Below are 27821 nucleotides of genomic sequence, written 5' to 3'. Positions count from 1 at the left end.
TTCCTGCCAAGCTTGAGTGGTGGTTTTCACAATTTCTACTAAAGAAATCACACTAACTCTGAGTGTTCCCAAGTGCATGCAACCCTCTCCATCCATGGGAGAGGTGAAGATGAAGTGGCCCTTCCTGCCTGAGTGCTCCAATGCCAGGGCCACTAATTGAATCCCAGTACCTTGGGTCACAGTGCCCCATTTCTCTGTGCCATGGAGCCTGGCATATTCCAGAGGGTATTGAGGTAGATTATCTTTTTTGGCTGGTGATAAGCAGTCAGAGAGAACAACCTGGAAAGTGGTTGCTGGAAGATTACTAGCAGACTACCAGAGAGGTTAATATATTGTATTTTAATTTCTAAGGAAAGAGAAGAAGAGCCAGTTGTAAGGAAACTGATTGAAGGACCAGTCCAGGTACAGGAGAACTATTTCACAATTCCATTGGCGAGGACAGACTCGACAAAGGCACCGCTTCACTTTCCAGTACCTCAAAACCGATACACAGTGAAGGAGATTTCTGTTATATGGCATCTGTATGGAGGAAAGGATTTTGGACCTGCACCTGTTAATGTCTTCCCATCCAAAAGTTCTGTGTAAGTACATCCAACTGTTTTGATTATTATGCGTCACATAACGTACACTTAAAGATTTTAGGAAATGAAGACTATGCCATTAGTTGTAAGTGATGTTGTATTTTAAGTAATTCTGTACTCTGTGGGAACTTGTAGGATATTGTTTCATAAGGGGAATTAAGATTTTAAAACTGTTTATGTAATTTAAAATGTTGTAAGAGATTATGGATTGTCTTTCATTGTTTTTTATAAATGTGTGCTAGCAGATAGTCAAAAGAGCTGACAAGGCTAGTTCACTTTAGCATTGTGTGGAAAGTATATAGTTACAAGGCTAACTTGAAATGCTTGCAAGAGGTGAGTTTTAGCAGCAGGAGTTCTGGAATGCTTGAGTGACAGTTTCCCCTTCATATTTAATCTGTGGAATTTTATGTACCACTGTATTGGTTTTGCACAAGCCTTGGTATCTTTTCTTGTCTTGAAAATTGGAAGAAACATTATTAACAACATTTCCTATACTGATGATAGCACACTACTGTCTGAAAGTGATAATGATCTGAAATGTATGCTTATTTAGAGTAAAAACATACTCAAAAAGGGTTTGCATCTTAAAATGAAGAAAAAGACAATTATCCAGATGACTAGCAAAAGTCAATAAATGTATTATTGATACAGAAGTAGAAACTGTAGACCCCTTCAGATTGCCTGGATCAATAATCAGTAATGAAATGTCAAGCAGTCATGGCTTTTATTTGGAAAAGCAAACAGTTCTCTCAGACTCAGACCCGTTACAGGGAACTGCTAAGTTTGCCTTCACCCAGGCCACTGGCTATTCCTCCTGTACATGTTATGTTGTACTGGGTGATGTCTTTGAAGACTGAAGACATTGCTTTACATCCTTATTCTCAAATGACAGGGAAAGTAGATTATCAGACAGGTATGGGAAGAAAACCTGTGCATATGCCTCTGTCACCCTGGCAATGAGATCTTTGAATTGCCAGTCACATATGCATACCTTGAATCTTTTCAGGACAAAATTCAAACTAAGGTATACTCTGCTACTGATAGAACCTTATCTAAAGGAATTCAGGAGACAGCCAGAGAAGCTTTATAAGTCTCCAGACACTCCTTAAAATGTGATTATGATGCCTTTGGTGCTTCATGCAGAGTAGCTGCCACAGGTTCTGACATCTGCAGGCCCTGTCAGATCAAGTTAAGGCTGAACTACTGGATGCTGCATTATATAAGGAATTTCTTTTTCCTGTTCAGGCTGAGCAAGTTTTTGAGAAGCTGGATAAAAAAGGAAAGCAAATTAAAACTGTGAAGAAATTTTACCTGTCTGTGTCACCAAGGTACAGTAGGAATTCCCCTTCTAAAGCTTGGCCTTTTCATCTAGACAAAATAGAGGAAGGCCTTTCTGTATCAAAAGACCCATACAATCCAGGTGTTGCCAACCAGAACAATTACACAGAGCAAGAAGCTCCATAGAGGCCACTCAACACAGAGACGAACTGTGACTATGTTGAACTCCAGTCCTCCCTACCCACCTTCCTCTCCAACCACACACCTTCCTCCCCTCCGACCCCAGCCCTCCATACCCCTACCCACCCTCCCCTCCAGCTCTCCATACCCCAACCCACCTTCCCCTCCAACCCCAGCCCGCCATACCCCTACCCACCCTCCCCTCTGACCCCAGCCCGCCATACCCCTACCCACCCTCCCCTCTGACCCCAGCCCACCATGCCCCTACCCACCCTCCCCTTCAACCCCAGACTCCTACACCCCTACACACCCTCCCCTCCAACCCAGCCCTCCATACCCCTCCCCCCAAACCCAAACTCACATACTCCTAACCACCCTCCCCTCCAACCCCACCTCCCATACTCCTATCCACCCTCCCCTCAAAAACTCTGGCTGGAAGACTCTCTCCTTCCTAACCCAATAGAAAACCATCACCAGGGACTAGTGGGTCCTCAGTACTATCATAGAGAATGAGTACTATTTCTAATTAGGAGAAATCCCACCCTTTTGGGGCATTCCAAAACCACTAGAAGAGCAAGACATCTTCTTACCGTCCATCTTCGGGAACTACTTTACCAAGGAGCCATTCAGCTTGTCCATCCAGGACAAGAGGGAATAGGCTTCTTCTCAAGGATTTTCCTAGTTCCAAGAAAGGAGGGCACCTGAAGGCCCATCTTTAACCTCTAAAAACTAAACAAGTTTCTCAACATCACAAAACTGAAAATGTGTACATTGCAAAAACTATCCTTGAACTTTCAAGACATGAAAGATGCTTATTACCTCTGTGTCCCCATACCACACAAAGAAAGTGCCTATAATTTGTTGCAATAGGTTCTCACTTCCCATTCTGAGCTTTCCCATTTGGGCTATGTGCTGCTCCCAGAGTTTTCACAAAATGGCTCCTCTGGTAACACATTGCAGAAGTGTAAGGGATCATATTTACACCCAGAGCTGCTGTGCAGACTTCTGTCAGCTGAGTCACAGTCAGGCCTTTGTCCCTGTGTGCTCTAGAGCTGGCTACTCTTTTTTAGCTTTGTCTTGATTTTGCATAGTAGTAGCTGGTGATTTGTACCATAATTTGCCCAGGTGCTTTTTATTAATGTGTTTGAACTTTTCCATCATTTAGATCCACAAAATATGTTCAGTGTGTTTTCTGTACAGTCCATTTGACAAAGTATATGTGTTTAGGGGAAGTATTAAACTATATTTACGTTATTTGGATGATATTTTTATCATCTGGAATGATGAGATTAGATTGCAGCAATTTGTAGAATATATTAATGATAGCACTGAATTTTTACAGTTTACATACACATAAAATGGCGTATTTGGATGTGTTAATAGCAAAGGATATCATTAAGGCTAATTATGTGGCAAGTGTTTATCATAAGCCAACATATTAAAATACACTACTAATATCTCTAGCTCTCATCCCTACAAAAAAAAAGAAAGCAGTTGTAAAGGGACAGATGGTCAGAGCAGCGATTAGGAGTGCCCGTGATTGTGATTTTAGAAAGGAATGTAAACTATTAATGAACATGTTTACTAGAAGGGGTTACCCCAGGACCTGTTACAGGAAATAATGTTAAGAGGTGGTAATGAAAAGGGAAAGTGGGGTATTTAAACCAATTTTATCTTTAGAACATGGTTCTAGTTGGAATCCATCTACCGGGGGGACGAAACAGAACAATTATGCAGAGGCAATGATAACCGCCTAAAACATAGAAAGCACCAAAATTAACTGGATTTTAAATACAAATTGGAATGTGTTTAGAGAGAATTATGACCTCTGGCACACATTGGGGAATGGACCAAGAATCATATGTAGAAGATGTTGTAATTTTAAGAACATGATGGAAAGGAAACCTGCAAGAACTACATCCCACGCAAGGATGATTAGATGTGGTAGGTGTAGCACATGTAAATATGTTCTGGAAGGAAATAGGATTAACTTGAGGAATAGGTAACATTTTGTAAAAGGGTAGTATAATTGTGAGACCACGGATATTATATACTGTGCTCGCTGCCAGTTCTGTGAGGCCTTTTATATAGGCACAACCGTATATATGAACATATGTATGAGGTAAGGATGAAAAAAACTACCAATGCCTTGTATAGGCATTTGGAACAACATGAAGGGCATGATTTTAAGTTTAGTATTCTTGAAAAAGTAGAAAAAGATCCACGTGGAGATCCATGGTCATTTTATTTGGAAAGGCAGGAATTGATCTGGCAGATCAAATTAAAAGCTTATAGATATCCAGGTCTTAATGATATGGTTAGCAGTAGCCCGATATTCAAATTAAAATCATTAGAACGTTAATAACTCCGTTAGAGTGTGTGTGTGTGTGTATATATATATATATATATATATATATATATATATATATATATATATATATATATATATATATTTATTTATAATACTGCCCTTAGGGATATTGTAGTTTAAAATATGTTGTACAGGTGTAGAACATCGCACACAGATGCATGTAGTTTTGATACTGCACGTGTCTAAGGTGGTTCTTTAACTTTGCTATTAATCATTTTTATCCAGTTATAAAGTATTTCTTTACTTTTAGTAGTAATTTAAATTAATTCCTTAGACAATTTTATGGATAAAAAATATTTTATGTGATTTAAGTGTGTTTCAAATGTGTGTTTATAAAATGTATAGAGTTAGTAATGTGGAGGGATATGACTTTAACCTGAAATAACCTGTTTAGTAATGGGCGTGGATTAGAACATAACACGTGTTATTTAATTCCAGGTTGTTGTATGTTTTAAATGTATCTGAAGAAGTTTTATGTGGATTAAAATGAAAATGCTTATACAAATTGTTTTTCTAAAGTTAATTAAAAGACTTTTTGCTGGCATGAATTGGTAAGCTGTATCTCTGTCCTTGTGGCATGGTTTAATATTTTTTGTTGTACTGTTTCTCCTTATAATGCTGAAGAAGGTAATGAAAAATGTAATGGATGTTTGTTTTACAAAATGCTATCAATCATTCTTCCATTTCATTTCTGTTAGCAAGCCCATATTTTTCCAGCTTTTGTGTTTCATTTGTTAGTGACTTGCGGTATATCTTGTTTGCAGATTCAGTATATTAGAGCTTGTACTTGCCCATAGAAGTGATCAGCTTCATCAGCTTCTGCCTGTGTTGTTGGCATGTATTATCTGAATGATAGTCATCTTAATGTGTGTTTCTTATAGATGAATAAATTATAAGTATTTACTGACTGCATTGCATTTAATTGAATTTCATATAGGCTTTTTCTTAATTATAAATATGGCACCAGTTCTTTTTTGTTTTTATTTTCTGACCTAGTATATAATATTTTCATCAGTGATGTCCAACACCAGTCCATTTAATTTCAGTGGGACCCAACAGATTGAGTTATATGTATTTCTTTGTTTTTTTTTTTTTTTTTACCATAAGCAGCTTTCGCAGGTTTATACCTCATATGTTTCATGTCACAGTGCAAGGCATATTTTCAGCTTCCTAACCTCATTTCATGACCATCAGTATCAGCCGTTAGGCATTCTGAATTCTGTAGTCCAGCCATAACGTGTACACTGACTTTATTGTGAAGATTATTGTGCTGTTCCCTGTAGCTCTGAGTGCCTTCTGATTCCAGGAGCTCATCTTCCACCACTACATTGCAGTTGTTTTAAAATCACTATCCATCCAAAGTTTCATGGCAGGATATGACCGTAGATAGCCAGGCCTCTCTTTCACCCACAGAACATCAATGTCATTGCTGTTGTGAGTGAAAATTTGATCCTTCACCAATAGCACCATCCTAAACTGCTACCAAAAAGAGTGGGAAGCACTTCCAGAAGAAACTGAAACCATTAGTAGGCTGCTGAAAATTCTCCTGGAAAAGAACAACTTCAGATTCTGCAGGCAAACTGGAGGTATCGCTATGTGAGCAACCATGGCCTGTAGTCTGGCAAACACTACTCTTGGAAAATGGGAGGATAAATTCATTTATCATTCCCCCATCTACGTGTTTTTAGGTTCATAGGAGGTTACTAGGCTAGCAGCCTTAGAACCCTTACAAGCCGAGCCATGTTAATCCCGAGTTGCCTCAGTTGTCCTTGGTTAGATGGACTTAATTTGTAGAAGGAGTGTATGATAAACACAGACTAGCCCTTTCTGTGAGAGACATGGGTGCCACCCCTAGGATGAATTTGTGGTCTCCCATCCATTTGTCCAGGTTGCGGTTGAATATAGACAGTGAGGAGCTCTGCTTCACTTGAAATGGAAGTTTATTCCAGAGTAGTGGCAGTCTCTAGGAGATGTATCTATCTCTCCAGCATGTTCTGTTAGTTACAGGCTAGGTTAAGATCCCTAGAGTGAGTCACTCTTGTGCAATTTGACTTGTGGATGTGCAGCATTTCCATCAGGGCAGGGTCAGAGAATGCCCTGTAGGCCAGACACAAGTTGCCTCTCAGCAACCTATACGATGCAGAGTACAGTTACAGGAATTTCAGTCTGTCCACATAAGTCACTGTTTGGAGGCCCTGTATTTTCTTAGGGAGGATCCTCTGTGGTCTGTCCATCTGCAGCAGGTGTTTGGTGAGGTACATGCAGAACGGAGCATTATATTTTATTAGTGGTCTGATGAGTGCAGTGGAGTTATAACATCCTTAGACCTGGATTTGATGCCCTTATTTATGAGATGCACAATGTAGAAGGCTTTCCTTTCCACTGTGGAAACTTGGTGGTCGAAGTTCAGATTGCTGTCTACCTGTGTTCCCAGATCTCGCTCCAGTGGGTTTGAACTTACGGGGGTGTTGTCAATACTGTAATTAGCAGGGAATTCTGCTTTGCCAAAGGGGATAATAATGAATTTTTTTGCATTTAGTTTTAGACCTTGGCTTTGGCACCAGTCATCTATCTGTGTTAGCCCCCCTGTAATATGTTGACAGTATTGGGAAACTCAATGATTCCACCCAGTTTGCAATCATTAGTGAACTTGGTAAGCCAAAAGCCATCTACATTAGCTTGGACTTCTGAGAAATAGATTCCAACCAGTACAGATCCTTGTCATACACCTCTGGTGGCAGGTCTACTGGAAGAGGTGGAGTTACCAACTTTGATAGTATGTGTTCTGTCAGTGAGCCAGTTGGCTACCCATCTAGTGATTTAAGGGTTAATCTCCAGCTGGAAGAGTTTCTCAATGATACCTGAGTGGGAGTTTTTGTCAAAAGCCTTGGCTAGGTCAAGATAGGCAGAATACACTGGCTTGCCTTCGTCCAGGGCTTGGGTGACTTTCTTGAAGAAGTCTACTAGGTTTAATAAGCAATGATGTACCCTTGCCAAAGTCAAACTGGGTTGGGTTTAGAGTCTGAAGGTCACCTATGTCCTTGATAAGGTCCATGATGATTCTTTCTATGGCCTTGCAGATGAGGCTAGCTAGACTTATGGGTAGTTTCCAGGGCTGGTTGATGGCCCAAAGCAGGTTAATACTAGGCTAACTACCCTGAAGGGACATTTTAAGTCTTGCCAGTAACCTGAGGTCAGAATTAAACCCTGCACATTTTGTTTGAGGTGAAAACCTTAACCATTATGCCAAACCCCTCAACTTTTTTTTTTGGGAGGGCGGATGGGTTGCTACCTGAGATTTATAGACAGCATTTTTGTAATATGGAACAGCACCCTGAAACAACTACAGGATTTGTCATGGAGAGGGTCCTGTCACTCTCAGAAGCTATTGCCTCAATAGTTGGGTCAGATCCGTCTCAATCTCTTCCTCAGTCTCTGTCCTTGGATTCTCATCAGTTTGCTCAAGGACAAGCCCATGTCTCGTGGCTTTGAGACTCCCCTAGTTATGGGACTTCCATTTTTTTTTTCAGTGTCCCCTCCCAGATCCCCCTCCCTGGGAGAGAGGAAGCATTTAGGCTCACTGAAAGAGTCACTGACAGAGGATACCAACCTCACTGAAGGGGAGAGGTGCCCTACGTACCAACAAGGATACCTATTTTGGTGATTTACTCCAACTGATGAAACAGCTTGAAGAGTAGGCTATCAAAGCTCCTTCCTCTGGGGGGTTGATATTTCTTGAGGCCTTTGGCATGGTTCCAACCATATATTGGATGGTTCCCCCACCAAATATGTTGGTCAGTTTTGTGTCCCGGGGGGCTTGGAGAGAGAATTAGATGTGGTGGAGCCATTTCCCAGGAATCCAGATAAAATCCTTGTCCCACCTAAGAATAAACACTTCTAGAGTACGAGTCCAGCTGTGGATGCTATTGTGGTTGCTGCAGCCACAAAGAAGGATATCTCAGAGGAGAGTTATACAGTCCATCCCACCAACAGTGAGTCCCTGATATTGAACCATCTAGGAAAGTGCACCTGTGCTTCGGCCGACTTTTCCTTGCATGCACTGAATTACCTAGCCCATTTGACTAGATTTCAGCGGGACCTGAAATCAGAAGTGTCAGAGTCAATAAGGACCTAGCAGTCTGCAGATGCTCAAAAGAGGATGGAAGCTCAACTGTCTACAATGCAGTGTATAACCAGCATGTTGTCCATAATACTCTCATCCAGTGCTGCCAGAGGCGCAGGCATAGCTATGTGTCTTCATGCCTGGATGCACTTGTGTAATTTCACAGACTCTTTTAAGGCATCCTTTATTAATGCTTGATATGACAGATCCTATGTTTTTGGTCCAAAGTTCAGAAAGACCCTTGCCAGGAAATGAACAAGACAGAAAGATGCTGTCTGCTCTTGGAGTTCATTTCTGTACTGTCAGGATTCCTTTTCCAGAAGCCAGAAATGACATCAGAGTTCATGTGTGGGGAACTTTAATGGATTTCGCCCAAGAGGCAGAGGTGGACCACATAATTTGAGTTTCCTTGAACCCTTTTACAATAAGCTCTTCCACTGCTCCTGAAGGGTTGCACAACTGCCAGTCTCTGGAGGCAGTCAGCTATGCATGTCTTTCCACCCCAAAGCTTGGAAGGCCATCACTTCAGATGCCTGGGTTTTAGGAATCATGTCCAGTGATTATACAATTCCTTTTTTTTTATTCACCCCCAAAGAAAAGGGAAATATTCCTTCACAATGTTCCACCCCATCAGTGAAGGCATACAGCAGCAGAAATAAAGAAACTGCTTCTCAGCTGAGTCATCCAGGAGGTCCCACCAAAACAAAGGGGATCCAGGATCTATTTGAGAAACTTTTAGTACCAAAGAAGAACAAGGACGTAATACCAGTTATTGATCTCAACAGTTTAAATCAGTATGTCATGTAGACCAAGTGTCAGATGAGCACAGTGCAGTCCATTGTCCATGTGTTGAGGAATGATGATCAGATGTACTTGGTGGACCTCAAGGATGCTTGCTATCACATAAAGATAGCCAGGCAGTTGATGTGGTTCTTGCACTTTTGGTTGGGGTCCAGTCATTACCAATTTTGAGTGCTGCCCTTTGGCCTCCCTGTGGCCCCTCCTCAGGGGTTCACCAATTTCATGACAGTAGTGGCAGCCTGGCTTTGGCTGCAGGGTTTCTAGATCTGTCAGTACCTGGCATCCAAGAAGGCATCCTTAGTGAAAGCCAGAGACTACTTACTCCAGCTGTGTCTGTCTTTGGACATTGCCATCAATTACAAGAAGTCCAGTTTAGATCCAGTTAAGTTGATGGAGTTCATAGGTTGCCATCTGGATATGGCTAACCAATTTAATCATCCTGCTCTTCAAATTCTTTGGCTGCTTCGCTGATGGCAGTGTCTGGTCCTTTTGGCCAGGTTTTCATAAGCAAGTTCTTTAGTGGACCCTATCCATACAATGATCATCTCTGCCTCTCCCCATGTATTTTCTGATATGCTTAACCAGCCTTTGCCATCAACTATTATTTGGTGACCAGAATCTCCTCTGATCTCAGCAGGCTAACCGTTTGTCCTCTGTCATCCTCAAACCATGGTTTTCACTAATACTTCCCTCCTGGGATGTGGAGCATTTTGAGGAAAAGACAGTTCAGTGTACCTAGGCTTGATCATAGACCATTCTTCACATCAGTATCTTTGAAATGAGAGTGGTCTTTCTAATGTTGCAGGCATTTCAGGACCTTCTTTCCAAGGGTGTGAATGCCATCCAGTCCGAAAACACATCAGTAGTGTGATACATAAACAAGGGGGAACTCACTCTTTCCCATTATGTAGAGTGGCCATGAAGAGTCGGCCTAACCCAAACCTTCAGTCCCTCAAACTGACTACTTGGCTCCTCCAATTCTGATGATGACCAGCAATTCCAAGCTGTCAGAAAGGGTTATTCACATTTTATGATGTTCTCAGAAGCCTTCCACTAGGTAAGTGTTTGCAAGTAAGTGAAAATTATTTCCTCTTTGGACCATATCCAAGAGCCTTGACCATTTTTCTGTTCCCCTGGATGCATTTTTGGATTTTCTAGAAGGCCTTTTTCACTCTGGTCTAAGTTACTTAACTATCAAAGCTCATTCAGCCTCCTTCTCCAATTTCACACTGGAATGGACAATAAGCCAGTTGCAGCCTTTACATTTTCTAAAGCTTTCCTGAAAGGTACCTTCCTGCTAAGGCTTGCAGTGTGGAATCCAGTCCCCCCGGGATATCAGTTTATTATTGCAATCCCTCAGCAAACCACCCTTTGAACACGCTGCCAGAGTTTCTCTAAAATATCGTTGTGGAAAACACTCTTCTTGGTGGCTGATACTTAGCATGAAGAGTGTCAGAGCTTCAAGTTTTAAGCTCCATTCCTCGTTATTTGGTCTTCCATAAGGATAGGGTTACCCTTAGGAGCAACCCTTCTTTTCTTCCTAAGGTAGCTTCAAAATCAAACTTAAATCAGTCACTACATCTATTAGTTTTGTTCCTCAACTTTGCTAAGAAGGGAGAATACTTTACAACATGGAAGTTTGACAGTTGAGGTTTGACTTGGATGGAGGTAAGAAGGAAGTTTGACCAACTTGTATCCTTTTCCAAATCTTGACTGGGCAACTTAGTGTCAAAAAGTGACCCTTTCCAGATGGCTCTCTGACTGTATTTTGTTCGCCTACTCCATTAAAGGAATTCCTGTACATGGTAAGCTCATTCTTCTAGGGCGATTGCCACTTATATTGCCTTTTTTGCTCATGCCTCTGCAGATGACATTTGTGCAGCCATTAACTGGGCTAGTGCTCACGCATTTATAAGCCATTACAAAGTGAACATATAGTCTAGGTCCATATTCTCTTTTGGCTCCACTATTTTGTGAAATTGTTTCTCCTGTAACCACCCAGAAATATTGCAGGCCAGTGGACTTTGTCCCACAGGTTGACATGGCTGGATCCTTGTTGTCTTCCGTCCATCTGAATTAACCCTATCCCCTTCCCTCTTTCAAACCGTTGCATGTTTTCTCCTAGCTGACTGGCAGATCAGCCCCACAGTGCTTCTTTAAGAGATCCTATTACTGTCCTTTCCCTCTTCCTTGATTTCCCTTTTAATTAGAACAATCTATGTTTCTAATTGTTTGTGTAGCTTTAGGACATGGCAAACTCAATCTGAGGAGATATTATAGGACAGGGCATTATAGATATAGGAAGCCGAGCTCTAGAGATGAAGATTTTGATGGTACCGGCTTCGGATTTGGTATACCCACAGGTTGATGGACTTAAGAAAACAACATGATTCTGTTATTATGGTAAGTACATAGCTTTTGTTTAAAAGGTTCAAGTTTATGACAGACATATTTGCTGGTATATTTGCAGTGTCATTTGGGTTGAAGTTGGGAGAGCATCAATGAAATATTCAGAGCTATGTTGAGTGTTATTTCTTAGTTTTGTAACACTGCTAAAGAAGGAGTTGTAGTTATCCTTCACTTCAGAAGTTGATCTTTATTCATAGGCTTCTTTACTGGCCCTTAAAGTGCTTTTCAGTTTCTGGGTAATACGTTATGCTACACTCAGTCTGAGGAGTTCTAGCCTTACTATGCAGTTTAGGGAAACTTTTTTTCTTTTGTTAAATAGTTTATATATGTTGGTTGACCATCAAGGAAGTTTGTTTTTAAGTTTCTCATTGTATTTGGTTCGAGAGGTGACTGCTAGATCTACTCATTTTTATAACTTGCTGCTATGGTAGTGATATCATGGATAAATTTAGAGATTTCATCATACAGTTGTACAGTATTTGCCCTGTTGAAGTCATTAAATATAGAGATGTTTACAGGGGGTCTGGTGGTCCTGAGAGTAAATGCCACAAGTGTATGGTCTGGCTTTTCTGATTAAAGAGTGATCAGGGGAGTGGAACAAGTTGAGGCAGTATTTGTGAGGTCCATATAAAAATATTTTGGCCTGTAGTGGGTTCACTAACTCTCTGATCCAAGGAATTCCTGTTTTTTGGGTCAAGAAATCTCTGGGTGTACTCTATTAGAGGTATAGTTGCTCGGGTCTGTATCACTTCAACAAAACAGCAGAAGATCGAGCACCATATTTTCAAACTTGTAACCTCGAAGTGCAAAACCATTGAAGGCTTAGAACAGCATTTTTTTTCCCCAGGGAAAGAAATCGCTGTGCCAAGAAACGCACAACACAAGCACACCAAAAATACAGCAGTCCACACACATACACTTAAAATCCTACATCTAACCCTACACTAAACTGTACATACACTACTACCTATCCACTTACCTTAACCCAAACCCTAACCCTAAGGTCTGTCACTATCGCACACTCACCTGACCCCGTGCCCTAACCCTAACTCAGCTATCCTGCCCTAACCCTAAAGTCTGTCACTATCGCACGCCCACCTCACCCACGCCCTAACTCTAAATTACCTAATCCATGCCCTAACCCTAATGTCCGCACAATCACCCACTTACCTGAACCCGACTCATAACTTTCCCCCACAGTGCTGAAACTAGCGAAGCCAAAAAAATGGCCCATTGAATTCTTTCCCTGGGAAAGAATTTGGTGTTCCGTGGCTCCGCGATAATCGGTTTTTGAACTTCACAGTTCGAACATATGGTGTTCAAACTGCTGAAGTTTCGACAAACTGATAGAAACCCAGTTGCTCCAGTCTGTAGCACAATAACTGAGGTCACCTAGGCTTATGGAGTTGTAGTTTACAGGGGTTTCTTCTAAAATGTCAGTGATGTAAAATGATCATCTGGGGACATGGAGGTGGTTATTCAACATGCTATATGTTTGAAATTTGTCTTGTCCATTGTAAATTGAAGTTCTAGGAGCTCAGTTTGTGGATCCATGGGTATCAGTCTAGATGAGATATGGTTTCTGAAAGTATGGAAACATCACCACAGTTTTCACCCGGCCTGAAGGCATGGTAGGTGCAAAACCCACCTATGGAGGGAGTGTTTTCTTTTCATTTCATTCAAGCCTCTTTAACTACACATACATGGATATTTTCCATAGACAAATGTGCCTCGAGATAAGGCAATTTGTTATTGACATTCCTGGCATTGAGAAGAGCTACCTTAATTTGGCCTAATTTAGGGTGACGTAAATTTGCTAAGGTGGTGCTTCCATTAGATGGGCTGTGTCTAAAAAAGCACTATGGAGGCAGTAAAGGCTTTTGCTAGATACATACTGAAACCCATTTGAATGATAGCAGCTTTGAAGCTAATTTCTAAAGTCCATTATCATTTATTTATTGCTAGGCATCATTCTTGTTGAAGGAAGGTTTCTAATGAGGACCATATTCTTACCTGCATCTCTCACATGCTTGGAATGTTCTGACATGTTCTTAAGAGTTCTGTGCTTTAGTCATTCACTTCTACATGGACTACAACAATGTTGTAGCCATATTTGACTTGTGAAAGTGTTTGAGAGCCCTTGTAATGTCTGTGGTCCTGCGACCTGATGGCGTTTCGCACTTATCCTGCTGTTGTCCAGCCTGCTGAGTGGAGACACTATATTCCTAATAATTGAATCACCAGTCACTAAAACATTATTTCAGAGGCTAGTTTATGAAATTGTTTGGGAGCTAATTGTCTTTTGGCAACCTGTTGATGTTGGAATGCATGGAGTAGTTGAGCCAAGGAACTTTCACTGAGGCCTTAATTTACAAGTTCTAGGAGACTTTTGCAATGTTTTCTTTATGGCATCAACATATGACATGTTCATATGTTTTGTGTGAGATTATAATACTGGTTGAGATGAGGGTGTGACTGTGTGATCCTTGCTGTGTATTGCTAATTGTAAGAGTGCTATCATTACATTAGCTATTTACACCTTTCATAGAGGTTTTTGTGTTAAGTAGGAGTTCATTATCTGTAAGCATAAAACAGTTGCTACTCTTCCATAGGATGGGTACCCTACAGTTGATCAAATACTCAGAATGCCAATATGTTTGCCACCAGCATAAAATATCAAAGTTGCTCATGTTACAAGATGTAGGAAGCTGTCTGCGTGAGATCACAGTACAGTGAGGAGTGAGATTTTGCCCTCCTCCATTGTAGTGTAATCACAGAGTCGGTCTATTTAAGAAGCAGAGAGTATGAGGGATGCAGGGCTTCTAACCCACTCACCCCACCTCCCATGTAAAAGAAATCTTTTGATTGTTTTTAGTTTGTATCATTATTTTGCACTTGGATATTTTGTGATCAATATTTTGGTTATTGGAGTTTTATGTTTTCCATCTATGGTAGGTGAAGCCTTAGGATACAAAGTCCTAAGAGGCTGATAATAGAAGTAGAACAAGTTTGCTGGCCCTTCATATTGTCCAGTGCTTTGAGTGTTAGCTGACTTAGTGCACAAAGAAGCTTTACTCAGTCTCCTATAGATTGCTGAGGGGTGATTTATGCCTGACTTACAAGGCATCCACAAACCCCACACTTATGAATCTCCTGTATATTGTTAAGTCAGATAGTACCAAAAATACAAGGTCTAACGACCTGAATTTTGTCTGTGACTTAAACAGAACATGCTGGAGTGACAGATATGTATTCCAGAGACTGCCCCTCTTGTGGAACAGGATCCACATGAAGCTGAGTTCAACTGTTAACCAATTTAACCATGACCTAAACCAATGGATGGGAATAGGAAATTTACACTGGGCCTGGCACCCATGTCCCATATGACCAGAGGTAGTTTATAAATGCTTGGCCTTCAGTGTCCTGTTTGGATACAGGATGTCATTATTCTTTTGAGAAAACTTGGCTAGACTTAAAAAGGCACCCCTGGTCATTAGCCTAGTAACAATCTAGGTATGGTATGAATAGGTATTTGTTCACATTTAGGGATATAGTTTATCCTGGTATTCAACAAGAACAGAGCATGCTTTTGGCTAGGAAGTCTTTCAGAATGGTTTTGTAGGATGGGATGGAGGGTATTGACCTGATGGATAGAGATAAGGAGTTCCAAGCCTTAGCAACATGGTACGAGGGTAGACAGTACCCAGCAGGTTTGAAAGGTTTGTCGACAGAGAGGGGTTTTTGGACATTGTATCGTAATTACCAACTGAGAACATGGTTGTGTATTGTGTAGAATGTTATTTAGTGATGGACAAGCAGATGGATTCTGGTTTTTATAGGTGATAATAAGCTATGTATGTGTTAGCTGGCAGGATAGTTATAATCAATTTAGGCTTTTCAGTGCTTTGCAGTGGTGGGTTCTGAAAGGAGTATTTGTTACAAACTTAAGAACTGTGTATTTTAATTGAAGGGTAGCTTGCTCCCTAACTTTCTGAATAACTTGTTAATATTTTTTTTCTTTTTGTAATGAGATGTGCAACAGGCCTCTAACCACAGTAGTTGGTGCTAAAGAAACATCTCCTCAAAACATTTGTGAGGCAGCATCTTAAGTGTCTATTCCTTTGCTTACTAAACATAGCCGAATCAAGGTTCAGTCCAGATGTAAAGCAACCATAAAAAAACAGCGAAATATACCCAGAGTAAAATATAAATATAATATTGAAAAGGCAAATAATTACAACAAGGGTTACGACTCCAGAATAAATAATCCATTATTAAATAAAACTCCTGTAAAACAGAAAAAAAATAATGGAGTAAAACACATGGTATCGACCATATGACATTCGACTTTCTGAAAAGTCATTGTCAAATAGACGTGTGTGTGTGTGTGTGTGTGTGTGTGTGTGTGTGTGTGTGTAGTTTCACTTCATATACTCGAAATGCTGAAATCTTGAATTTTAATATTTAGAGTTCATGAAGTCGAAACCATCACAACACCAAAACCCCACAAAGCCGAAATCACAAACCCGAACACGCATACACTACACCTACACCACAAAAAACATAAACACAACAAAACACCACACATACACATACCTACACTAAACAAAAGCAGGGGCGACAAGCCCCCTGCACCCCCCACCCCCCCTATTTATATATATTCTAACTCTGAGATTGCACAAACAGAAAAAAAGGAAAACACACACACACACACACACACATACATACACATTCTACAGTCCCTCGTTCGCACACACACAAACACACACACATAAGTTACAAAAACACTCACATACAGTCACTCACCTGAAAGACAAACATCCCAAACAAACACTTCCCGTAACGTAGCGTCACTGCATAAGCGTGGATTTGACATATTCGCATTTGCGCTCATGCACTTTTCCAACAAGCACACGACCAAAGATATCACCAGGAACCGGATAATTTGTAGAAAACTCAGCTTTAATTTAACTACACAAATAAAATGTGCACAAAGGATAGTTTAAAATCACAATACAGTCAAGCGCTTTCGCCCGGGCTCTCCCAGGCTTTATCAAGACAGTGTTACACTCAATGTGCCTTCAATTTATACATTTGCCACTCCAATAGCCAATTATACAATTATTTAATTAGTGTAGTCTCCTTAATATATAGTTCTCTTTTGTTTAAAGATACATACTTGATGTTAGCAACAGTTGTAAAAACAGAACTTGGAAAATAACTAAGTGGCAGCAAAGACATCTTATAAAAAACTTCTTAGTTGATTTCTGCCATCATTGCTTTTTTGAAATAGCATTTCATATCCTTCTATTATACATTATGTTATAAGGGTCCCACCATATCTAATTAAAAACTATTTTTAAAAAACTTATTAAAATCCTATTGTGTTAAAAATGCAATAAATATTAAAATTACGTCATGTAAATGTAAACATAAATATGAATATGGTTGTATCTATAAATATAAAATGTTTAACTTTAAAATTCTTAAAATTAATAGATCTTAATGGATTTATGAATCACAATATTGAGTTTAATAAACAATACATCTTATTTTTTAAAAATTTATGCATTCATATCAAAACTATAATGCATTAAAATCTTACTTATAAATAATCTAAATCCACTTTGTTTGGACTGTATTAAGCATTTTCAACACCTAAATCCTTCCACGTTGGCTTTAATGGCCATACCATAGTGGAAATGACCAGTTTATGAAGAGTGCATTCAACAAAACCTTAGCATCTTTGTTGTGTGTTATAATTGTTTAAAATACTTTCTATAATTTGGCCCTACGTAACTTAAGAGCACTGCTGATACTGATTGCATCATTAAGCCTTGGTGGTCTTGTGGCATTCAGTTTTATTTGCCACAACAGTTCTTTATATTCCAGGGATGCTTCCCAGTCCCCCCCTCTTACATTAATAGAAACCTTTTCAAGGACTAAAAATTTCAAACTCATGTTATCACAATTCAAAGAGTGCTTGTAAAATGCATTAGATTCTTTCTTATTTTTAATTTCATACATATGTTCGTACACTCTTCTTTTTAAAACCCTTTCTGTTTTTCCCACATAAAAACTCATGCAGTGTTGGCAGATTCCCAGGTAAACTACACCTCTTGAATTGCAATTGAAGTGCCCTGGTGGGAACAAATTCATGTTTCTGGATTTTAAATAAATGCCTTTATTGTCTAGAATATAACAACATTGGCTACAAGTCTTACATTTGTAAGTTCCCCTGATCTGATGATTCTCATTATTACTGGTTGGTACTTGTTTTTCCAGTAATTCTTTAAGATTGCACTCCCTTCTTCTAACAAAGTGTGGTTTACTTGGGATGTTTTTCTTCAGATCTTCATTGATAGAAAGAACTGGCCAACATTTGGCTATAATGCCCTCAATGTCCGCACTGTTTCTGTTATATGTGTATAGAAAAGGTAAATTTTCTATTTTGTCCTTACTTATCTTGCTGGTATATTGTTGGGTAGTTGTAACACCTAGTAAAGGGGAAAACTGTGTGGATCTTTTTTGGGAAATTTCATTAAATATAACCTCAAACATATTGTTTGGGTATCCTTTTTCCATAAAAAGATTTCTTAAATATTCACATTCCTTCTGGTATAACATATCAGTGCTACAAATTCTTGATGCTCTTATTAACTGTCCTCTTATAATCCCCCTTTTTTGAAAAAACGGATGGTTACTCTCATAATGCAACAGCATATTTGAGTATGTGTCTTTTCTAAAAATGCAAGATTCAAATTGCTTAGATATGCTGTTTTTCCTTAACACTATGTCCAAATAATGCAATTCAAAAGGATTAATTTTATGTGTAAATTTTAAAAAACAAGTAGAACAATTGATATATTGCATAAATTCATCAAATTCATTAATGTTGCCCTTCCACAAAATACAGATATCGTCTAAAAATCTTTTGTAGTGCACAATGTGTTCTGCCCATTTTGTTGAAAAAATAAATTCCTTTTCCCAGAAATGCAATACCAAGTTTGAGTAAGCCGTAGCACAAGGTGTGCCCATTGCCACTCCTTTGTTCTGCTTAAATAGTTCCCCATTGAAAATAATGTAGTTATTCCTCAAAATAATTTCCATAAATTCAACTATTAAATTAATCACATTACTACTAAAGCCTGATTTTTCAATAGGTATCCTACTAAACCATTCTATTCCTATTGTGTGTGGAATACTTGGGAATAAGTTTACAATGTCAATAGTAACCATATAATCAGTTACATCGTAGTATGAATTTTTTATCCCTTTAAGGAATTCCCATGAATCCTTACAAATGCATTCTATTGATGAAACCAGTTTTTTGGTTGATATATCTATGAATTTGCCTAGGGGTTCAGTAATGCCTTTTGCCCCTGCAACTATGGGCCTAAATTTTAGAGGGTCAAGGCCTTTATGCACTTTCGGGATGCCAAAAATAATTGGTGTCAGGGGTTTCTGTACTAACAGATAGTTAAACAATTGCTCATTAATGACCCCTTGCATCAGATGGTCCTCTGTCTTGATAAAGCCTGGGAGAGCCCGGGCGAAAGCGCTTGACTGTATTGTGATTTTAAACTATCCTTTGTGCACATTTTATTTGTGTAGTTAAATTAAAGCTGAGTTTTCTACAAATTATCCGGTTCCTGGTGATATCTCTGGTCGTGTGCTTGTTGGTGTTGTTGCTGTCATTGCCTTTTGGTTCCAAAGCTCATGCACTTTTGCTATTCTAAAATTTTGGCTTCCTGGACTCGAAATGCTGAAATTTGAGATTTCAACATTTCGAGTGTATGAAGTGAAACTTAGGGTTACCATATTTGGTTATAAGAAAAAGAGGACGATATATATTTTTTTGTCCTCTTAGAGTTGCCAGATTCTTAACTGGCCGGGTCGGGACAAAAGGTCTTTTACACTAGGTGAAGATCAAAAAAAAAAAAAAAAAAAAAAAAGGTCTTTAGTTTTTAATGCGAAACATCGCAGTTCCACATTAAAGAAAAGTAGCTTTGTGTTTGGCGATTTTTGATTGGCCCGTATGCCAGTATATGAGCCAATCAAAAACTTGCACAGCGGACCCTCTTCTCTTCACTGCGGAACATCAAGTAGTTCCGCATTGAACAGAGCTTCGTTTTTTGATTTTTTTGATTGGCCCGTATGCCGGTATACAAGCCAATCAAAAACTTGCACAGCGGACCCTCTTCTCTTCACTGCGGAACATCAAGTAGTTCCGCATTGAACAGAGCTTCGTTTTTTGATTTTTTTGATTGGCCCATATGCCGGTATACGAGCCAATCAAAAACTTGCACAGCGGACCCTCTTCTCTTCACTGCGGAACATCAAGTAGTTCTGCATTGAACAGAGCTTCGTTTTTTGATTTTTTTTGATTGGCCCATATGCCGGTATACGAGCCAATCAAAAACTAGCACAGCGGACCCTCTTCTGTTCAATGTGGAACATCAAGCAGTTCGATATACTGAACAGAGCTCTGTTTTTCGATTGGCTCATATACCGGTATACAAGCCAATCAAAAACTCGCACAGCGGACCCTCTTTTGTTCAATGCAGAACATGTAGCAGTTCCACATTGAACAGAGCTCTGTTTTGCAATTTTTGGATTGGCTGGTATACCGGTATATGGACCAATCAAAAAAAAAAAAAAAAGCGGAGGCTGTTTTGCGGGGACTGTAACTGACAGTGCAGGACTCGGGCTCGGACTTCTGATTCCAGGACAATCCCACTGAAATAGGGAAGTCTGGTTTTTCAAAATTCTGCGATTTGTCCGGGTTTTTGAAAAGCCCAGACAAATAGCAGAATTTTCAAAAACTGCCCAGACAGGAGCCCAAAAAGAGAATGTGTCCGGGGAAACCCGGACGTATGGTAACCTTAGTGAAACCATATATGTATGTATGTATGTGTGTGTGTGTGTGTGTGTGTGTGTGTGTGTGTGTGTGTGTATATATATATATATATATATATATATATATATATATATATAAAACTTTCAAGTTGGGCACTTGTAGTGTCCATGATATTTTTTAAATCTAAACAGCTGACAATAGTAATTACTTTACATAAAGAAAATTCTGAAAAAGCAAGTACTGCTATTTGTTCTATATACTTGACACATTCCATAAGTACTACTCCAAACAGAAAAATAAATAGACAAAACTGGTATAAAAGAGTCATAGAGTCATAGAGTCATAGATTAGTAGAGTCATAGATTAGTACTAGGCTAACTGCCCTTGTGAGCCATTTTAAGCCTAGCCAATTACCCCTTGTGAGACTCAAACCCTGCACCTTGTGTTTGTAAGGCAACCACCTTAACCATTAGGCCACCCTCCCAACCCCATTTTTTATTAACATTTTACAATTTTACAAATTTAACAATTTAACATTATTAAACAATGAAGTATAAGGTAACATTTCTAAATCCCACCATCCCATGGCATGACTGGCAAATGAAGGCACTGAAGTAACCCCAATTGCTACTCCTTTGTGTTGTTAATGATAAAAAGAATTGAAAACAAAAAAAAATATATTATTCAATAATAAAGCAGTTAACAGACATATAGTTGTAATTTTACTGTTGGACAACTCTGTATATATTAAGAGATACAAATACAGTTACTCTAGTCCTTCCTTGAAGGGTATATATGTAAAGTAGGTTTTGCTACTGCAGTCATGTTTGGCCTTCTACCTTAGGCATCCATTTCATTATGGGGGGCTGAGGATTCATAGCTTGATTCTGTCTCATTACAGTTTTATATTGCCACAGCAGTCATCCTTAAGATGAATATAGACATTTCTCTGAGATTCTTACCTTAATGTTTTGAATAGTAGGATCATTCACACAAGACAAGCCCCCTCATGAGATTGCACAGATTGTGTGAATATAATTATGTATTTTTGTTCTGTGCAACAGAATTACAGACTGTGTAGTTTGTGGCTTACTGCTGTTGTTACTACTGCTATAGTTGTTAGAGTGTGCTCAACAGTATACTAAGGTTGAAAGTAACTTTGCTACAAATATGCAACATAAATAAGGTATAAGATAAAGCTTGCATAAATGTAGAAATAGAGTTTAGCAATATGTGATTAGCATCCATACTAAACGACTGTGACTTGGAAAATAAGAAATCTGCTGAATGGACATCTTTCCTTACAGACTTAAAAACAGGATGTATGCATTTCATTGTCAGTGAGAGCAAAAATGTAAAATCCGCTTTTTTAAAGACACTGTTGCAATATGTTTCCTTAAAAAACATGCTTTTCAAAATCCAAATAGAATACTAAAGACAAAAACAGGATGTTCACACTATCAGAAAAGCTGACCTCTTATAAATTCAGCAAAAATGTGACAGGACATTGTCAAACAAGGAAGCTTAAAAATAATATTATTAAGTCAGCATTTGCGTCAGCATCTGCAACGATTAGTGTTGTTTCTACAGGATGAGCAATTTTCTAAAATAGAATACCAAGAGGAAATGTATATGTGTGTGCATGACTAAAATTGTATATAAAGATCTGTATTAATCCGGTTATGTTAGGGGTATTGGTAGGGACACATTTGTCCCGAGGTAAATGTTATAACATCCATGCTGATTGAGAAGTAAAGTGGAACAGTAACTAAAAGCTGTAACATTAGTATGTGTGGTTTGTTATAAAAAGCTATTTGTTACTGCTCTGAGTCAGGTGCTGCAAAGTATACTATTTTATCAGTGTACATTCTGAAAGCTTCTGTGTGCAACAATACTGTAAATGCAACTATAACCAGACTTTGAGTACAGCAGAATCCAGCCAGCAAGACTGAGTGTCTTAAGAAGACTTCAAATCCATCAGAGTAAGCAGCACCATATATTTTTTTAATGGTGAGCCAGCCAAATATAGTGATTTTCCTGTCCATCCTGTAAATAGATTACTAAACCATTCACTCCAATCATCATTCCAGTTTTTTCTAGTATGTTGAGACACTTGTGCAATCACTTCTAAAATGTGCTTTTACAGATTCTGTTTTGTCTGGAATAAATGTGCAACATTGTTCTATTAAAGCACATGTACCCCCTTGGGATGTTAATATGTAATCTAAAGCCATTCGATTTTGCAAAACCATAGTTCGTATAGCTGTCATTTTGACAGTAATGTCAAGGACTGCATTGAAAGTGGCATTTGCCAATAGCTCAACTAGTTTAGATAGTTTTCTCAGCTCCCAGATGGCTTTTGCAGCCCCGCACCAAGGAAAAATACCTGCTCCAGAGATTGCATCATCTCCTAAATCCGTATCTTTTAATTTAATATAATCAAAATTTTGATGATATATATGTGATGTATCTAAGGTGTCTTCTGGATTTTCTGGACCTTCAATCACAGGTAATATATCCCTTTTCTTTTTTGCATTTCTAATGCTTCCTTTTGGTAACTCTTTTACATGATGCATTGCTGGCACGTGGTACATGTACATTCTGTCAACACGCTGGTCTTAGACTCACGTGGTGGTTCATATATGTCCCTTTTCCAGGTGGCACTTTCAGAATGCTGAGTCATTTTCCTTCCTGACATTTTGCAGCACCTGTCTGCACAATGAGTATACTTCTTCAGCATTGTATTAGATAAGATTTTGCTGTTTACTATGTAGGTATGTTATGTTACTACATAACAAAGTTAAAAACTCATCAAACAGGACAAAATCAATTATTACCACAATATTCAAGACAAATATCATAATAACCCACAAAAATTCTGAGCTGCAGTTAATAACATATTATCTCCAGGCAAAACCTCCACACCCACTCCAACCTCCACCACTAACCCTGAAAACATAGCAACACAATTTAATACTTATTTTACAGAAACAGTGCTAGCCCTAGCCAATACAAACAACAACTCCAATAGCCATGCGCCAATAATTCCCCATCTCAGTAAACCCTCTCAAAAACAACTTCATCTGTTTATACTACAGCCAGTGTCAGTAACTACTGTAAAAATAAAACTACTGCTCATACTAAAACCAGCTACCTTAGGCACAGACAAACTACCAGAAGGATTTCTGAAAGTAGCTGCTAATGGAATACCTTACTCAGTAGCAATGCTCATAAACAGGTCTGTGTCAGAGTGCATAGTACCTGCTATATGGAAAAAAAATCTCATGTAATACCCCTTCACAAAGGAGGCATCTCAGCCGATTTTAGCAACTACCATCCAATTGCTATTCTATCACCACTCTCCAAAATCCTAGAGAGGGTGGTCCATACTCAACTCATGAACTACCTTAACACCCACAATCTGTTATCATTCACACAGCATGGGTTTCGCCCCATCATAGTACAACTACAACCCTCATGTTCTTTACTAATACAGCCAACCAACTTAGAAATTCAGGGCAATTCATATCCGCCATATTTCTAGACCTATCCAAAGTATTTGATGTGGAAAACTGCAACAAACTGATCAAAGTCCTCTCCTCCCTAAACCTTAGTGCTTCCACTGTTACCTGGTTCCAAAACTACCTATCAGACTGACAACAGGCTGTACTGTGGCAACATCACCTGTCCACTCTCCTCCCTGTCTCCCTAGGTGTCCCACAAGTCTCGATCTTAGGACTACTTTTGTTCTCACTCTTTAAAAACTAACTCCACACCTCCACTCACCAAACATCTGGGATACAATACGCAGATGACTCTACCCTCATATGCTCTGCCTCCACCATACAGGACCTCCACACCATAACCCAAAACTCATTTCTATCAGTAGAATCCTGGCTTACCAATTCTCAACTCATTCTAAACCCAAATAAAACCGTACTCCTCCTCTTTTACCCCACAAGAACACCTACAACACTCCCAGTTTTCACCCAAGAGTCCAAAACAAAACTATTATCACCCCTGTGACATATACCAAACTGCTAGGGGTCGAAATTGACAGCAGTCTAAAATTTGATATCCACATAGTCCAAACTATCAAAAAAGTTCATAAAAAATTAGGCCTCCTTTACAGAAACAGAAAATTTTTAACGAGATCTACAAAAGCTACCATTGTCCGGACACACCTCCTGTCAGTCTCCCCTATACTAACCAACCTACGCAAATCAGACCTTACTAAACTAGACTCATGTTACAATAAAATAGCCAAATTCGCTACAAACTCTCCCTGCAAAACACACCATTGCACAGCCCTTAGACAACTTAATTGGCTGGAACTTCCTCAGCTCCTCCAATACAAGCAACTAACCTTCACCCATAAAATACTCCATGAACCAGGTAAAACCCCAGCCCTTCAAGATCTCACACAAACATACACCACCACTAGAACGCTCCATTCCAGTGACAAACTCCTAGTTAAATCCACCAAAGCTAACAACTCAACTGGAGAATCCATATTCTCTAACATCATTCCTAAAATATGGAACAAACTACCCACTTCTATCACTTCCATCTGCACCATAGTACAATTTAAAAAACTTTTATTTACTCACTTAGAAAAATCCTGACTTTGCTCTTGCTACCCACCTGACTAACTCTATATTCTCCACTTTTTATACACACCCTCTAACTTTCCTTAGATCTACACATTACAGTACTATACTATTATGCCTTCTTCCTTCCCTATATATACTTACTGTCTTACCTCAAATCATTTCACATCTTCCTCAAAAATATCATTCTGTGCTTTCTAATATATATACTACTCTATTACCTCAAATCATTTCAGGTCTTCCTCAAAAATATCATACTGTGCTTTCTAATATATATGCTAGTCTAGTTTGTATAATACTGTATACTCTTTGATGTACAAATTTTGTTAAAATTGCTAAGATGTCATCTCTTTCAAGTTATTTATATTTACAATGTGTAGTTTCTTTGTTGACCTGTACTCTGTAATTTTCTTGTGGTATAATGTTTGTTTTTCATATTGTTGGAGCTTTTCACCCCAGGCCTCTGCTGAAAATGGACCAGTTGGACTTTCCCAGTAAACAAATGTTAAATAAATAAAATAAATAAAAGTAAATATCTGTACCCATCACATGTCTGGGCTGTCTACCTAATGTATAGTTTCAGGTGTTTTCTTTTCTGCTTAGGGGATACATGGCATAAATATGATATTTTCTCTATAAAACACGTTTGCAGCTTGCATTCTTTTTCTTTTTCAAGACATTTGGTAAATATCACCAGTGTGTATGAAAATATGTTAAAGGAATGTTAAATATACATTCTTGTCTTATAAAATCTTTACCATCATTTTCAGATAACAGACCTCTGCTGTAAAATGTTTAGAAATAAGTTACAGATGATCTTTGTGGGGTATTAGTGTCTGCATTAATTTTTGCTGACAAAGACTATTGATAGGTTCTAGAATAATTCCTCTATGCACTATTTTGTAGAAGCAGTCCTCGCAGTTCTCCATCTCACACACCAACAAGACGTGGGGGAACTTGCACTCATGGTGGCAAGGGAAGAAACCCAGATGTACTGATGGAAATCCAGCTTAGTAAGGTTAGTATTTTAGTCTTTTGATTTTTTGAAAGATGCTGTTTGATACTAAAGAATGTCTGAAGTCAGCCTTAGTAAAATGAGCGTTATCTTAGCAGATACTCATTTTTTTTTTAGATAAAGTTTTTGCACGAGTTTTACCCGCAGGCAGTATCAGATGATGATTCAAACTTACCTGAGAAACCAGTATCCCGACAAGTATTTATTGTCCAGGACCTTGAAATAAGAGATCGCCTAGCTTCATCACAAATGAACAAGTTTCTTTATCTGTACTCCAGCAAAGAGCTACCAAGAAAAGCACATTCAAACATGGTAAGGATTGTCTCATGGGTACATGGATTGCAAGACTGCAAAAATCAATCTTTTATTTGGGAGGGAGCAGTTTTTAGTTGTTACCTGCCTTTGATCATCATACTTTCCAAGCACCTCATTGCACCTTTCATTTTTATTCTCACACCTTGGCTTAGCACTTTACCTCCCCCCCTTGAGGGTCCTATCTTTCCAGTGGAAAATACCACATCGTTAACCAAGCTCTTTCACAGGCATTGTTGGCAAGAGTCAGGTAATTGTAAATTGTTAAAAATGAGGCCTTCCACTGACCCTTTCATTCCCTAGCTTTGCCTGGCATAGCAGTCCATATCTCCCCATCAAGGGTAGTTCCAGTATGGGAATCCTTTATCTGTAGGCAGGCTGTTTACCAGAGAATAGTCTGCATGTCAGGTACCAGGAGGCTATCATCCACAGCTGATTTGGATTTTTCTTTATGCACCTTTCCTTGTTGATCAGCAGATTGTGTGTTTGTCATCTGTGTCAGAGATGCACAGCAGTGTGCTTCCACCTACCTCACAGTAGCAAAGCAGTGTTCTTTTTGGGCTGTGTCACTTTGTCTCTGCCAAGTAAATGCCTCAGCACTGAATTCTCTGCCTTCCATCAAGGGTGTACAAGACAAAAAGCCAACCACTCATCACTCCACACCCCTACCTGGCTTCTGATTCCTGAATTAACTACTTGAACCTGGGATAGTAGGGATACAGTCAGTGCTGCGTCCCACTGCAATGAGGAGCTGGCTCTATAATGTTTCCTCTGAATAAAGTTAACATGTTTCACCTTCTTCAAATGTCTGTCTTCGTTTATATGTAGATTTTAAAGCAAAGTCTACTAGTGTAATGAGTTCCAAGTCTGCAAGTAGTTTTAGGAAATAAATTGGCCTGCATGCAGAACTGTATAGTGATAGTGTGTAATCTGTTTATTCTTTTTCTATTTTATTATTTTTTAACTTAACTGCATTAATGAGTCTCGGTGCCCATTTTTTCCCATGAACTAACAGGAAAATACCTTAATTTCTGCTTTTTTTGGCAAGACGATATACAGCCTTGATCAAAGATCTAAAAAATCATTGATGGGATGCAGAACTGGCTTATTAATGTATACTGCAGGGATTTGTTTAACAGCTACACCATTTCTGTTATACAATGCTAAGGAGACTGTTAGAAAATGTTCCAAGATCAGGCGCATTACAAGTTCTTTACATACATTTCTGTCCAAGAAAAATCCTTCAGTTTGACTGGTATGTTATGTCTGCTGTACCTGCTT

The 27821-nt window shown here is 39.0% G+C and overlaps 1 protein-coding gene across 1 annotated transcript in view; it reads left to right on the top strand.

Annotated features, from left to right (window-relative positions):
* Positions 1–27821, top strand: part of ATG2B (autophagy related 2B) — a 1825281-nt gene that overhangs the window by 1452206 nt on the left and 345254 nt on the right. Inside the window, exons 30-32 of the mRNA XM_044074646.1 lie at positions 352–581; positions 26120–26231; positions 26346–26540. Of these exons, the coding sequence (XP_043930581.1) occupies positions 352–581; positions 26120–26231; positions 26346–26540 (537 nt within the window). The remainder of the gene's footprint in view (positions 1–351; positions 582–26119; positions 26232–26345; positions 26541–27821) is intronic.

This window comes from Protopterus annectens, chromosome 6.part0 (genome assembly GCF_019279795.1).
Source record: "Protopterus annectens isolate FY-2018-M chromosome 6.part0, PAN1.0, whole genome shotgun sequence".
NCBI lineage: Eukaryota > Metazoa > Chordata > Ceratodontiformes > Protopteridae > Protopterus > Protopterus annectens.
This window is presented reverse-complemented; position numbering and strand designations above follow the sequence as displayed.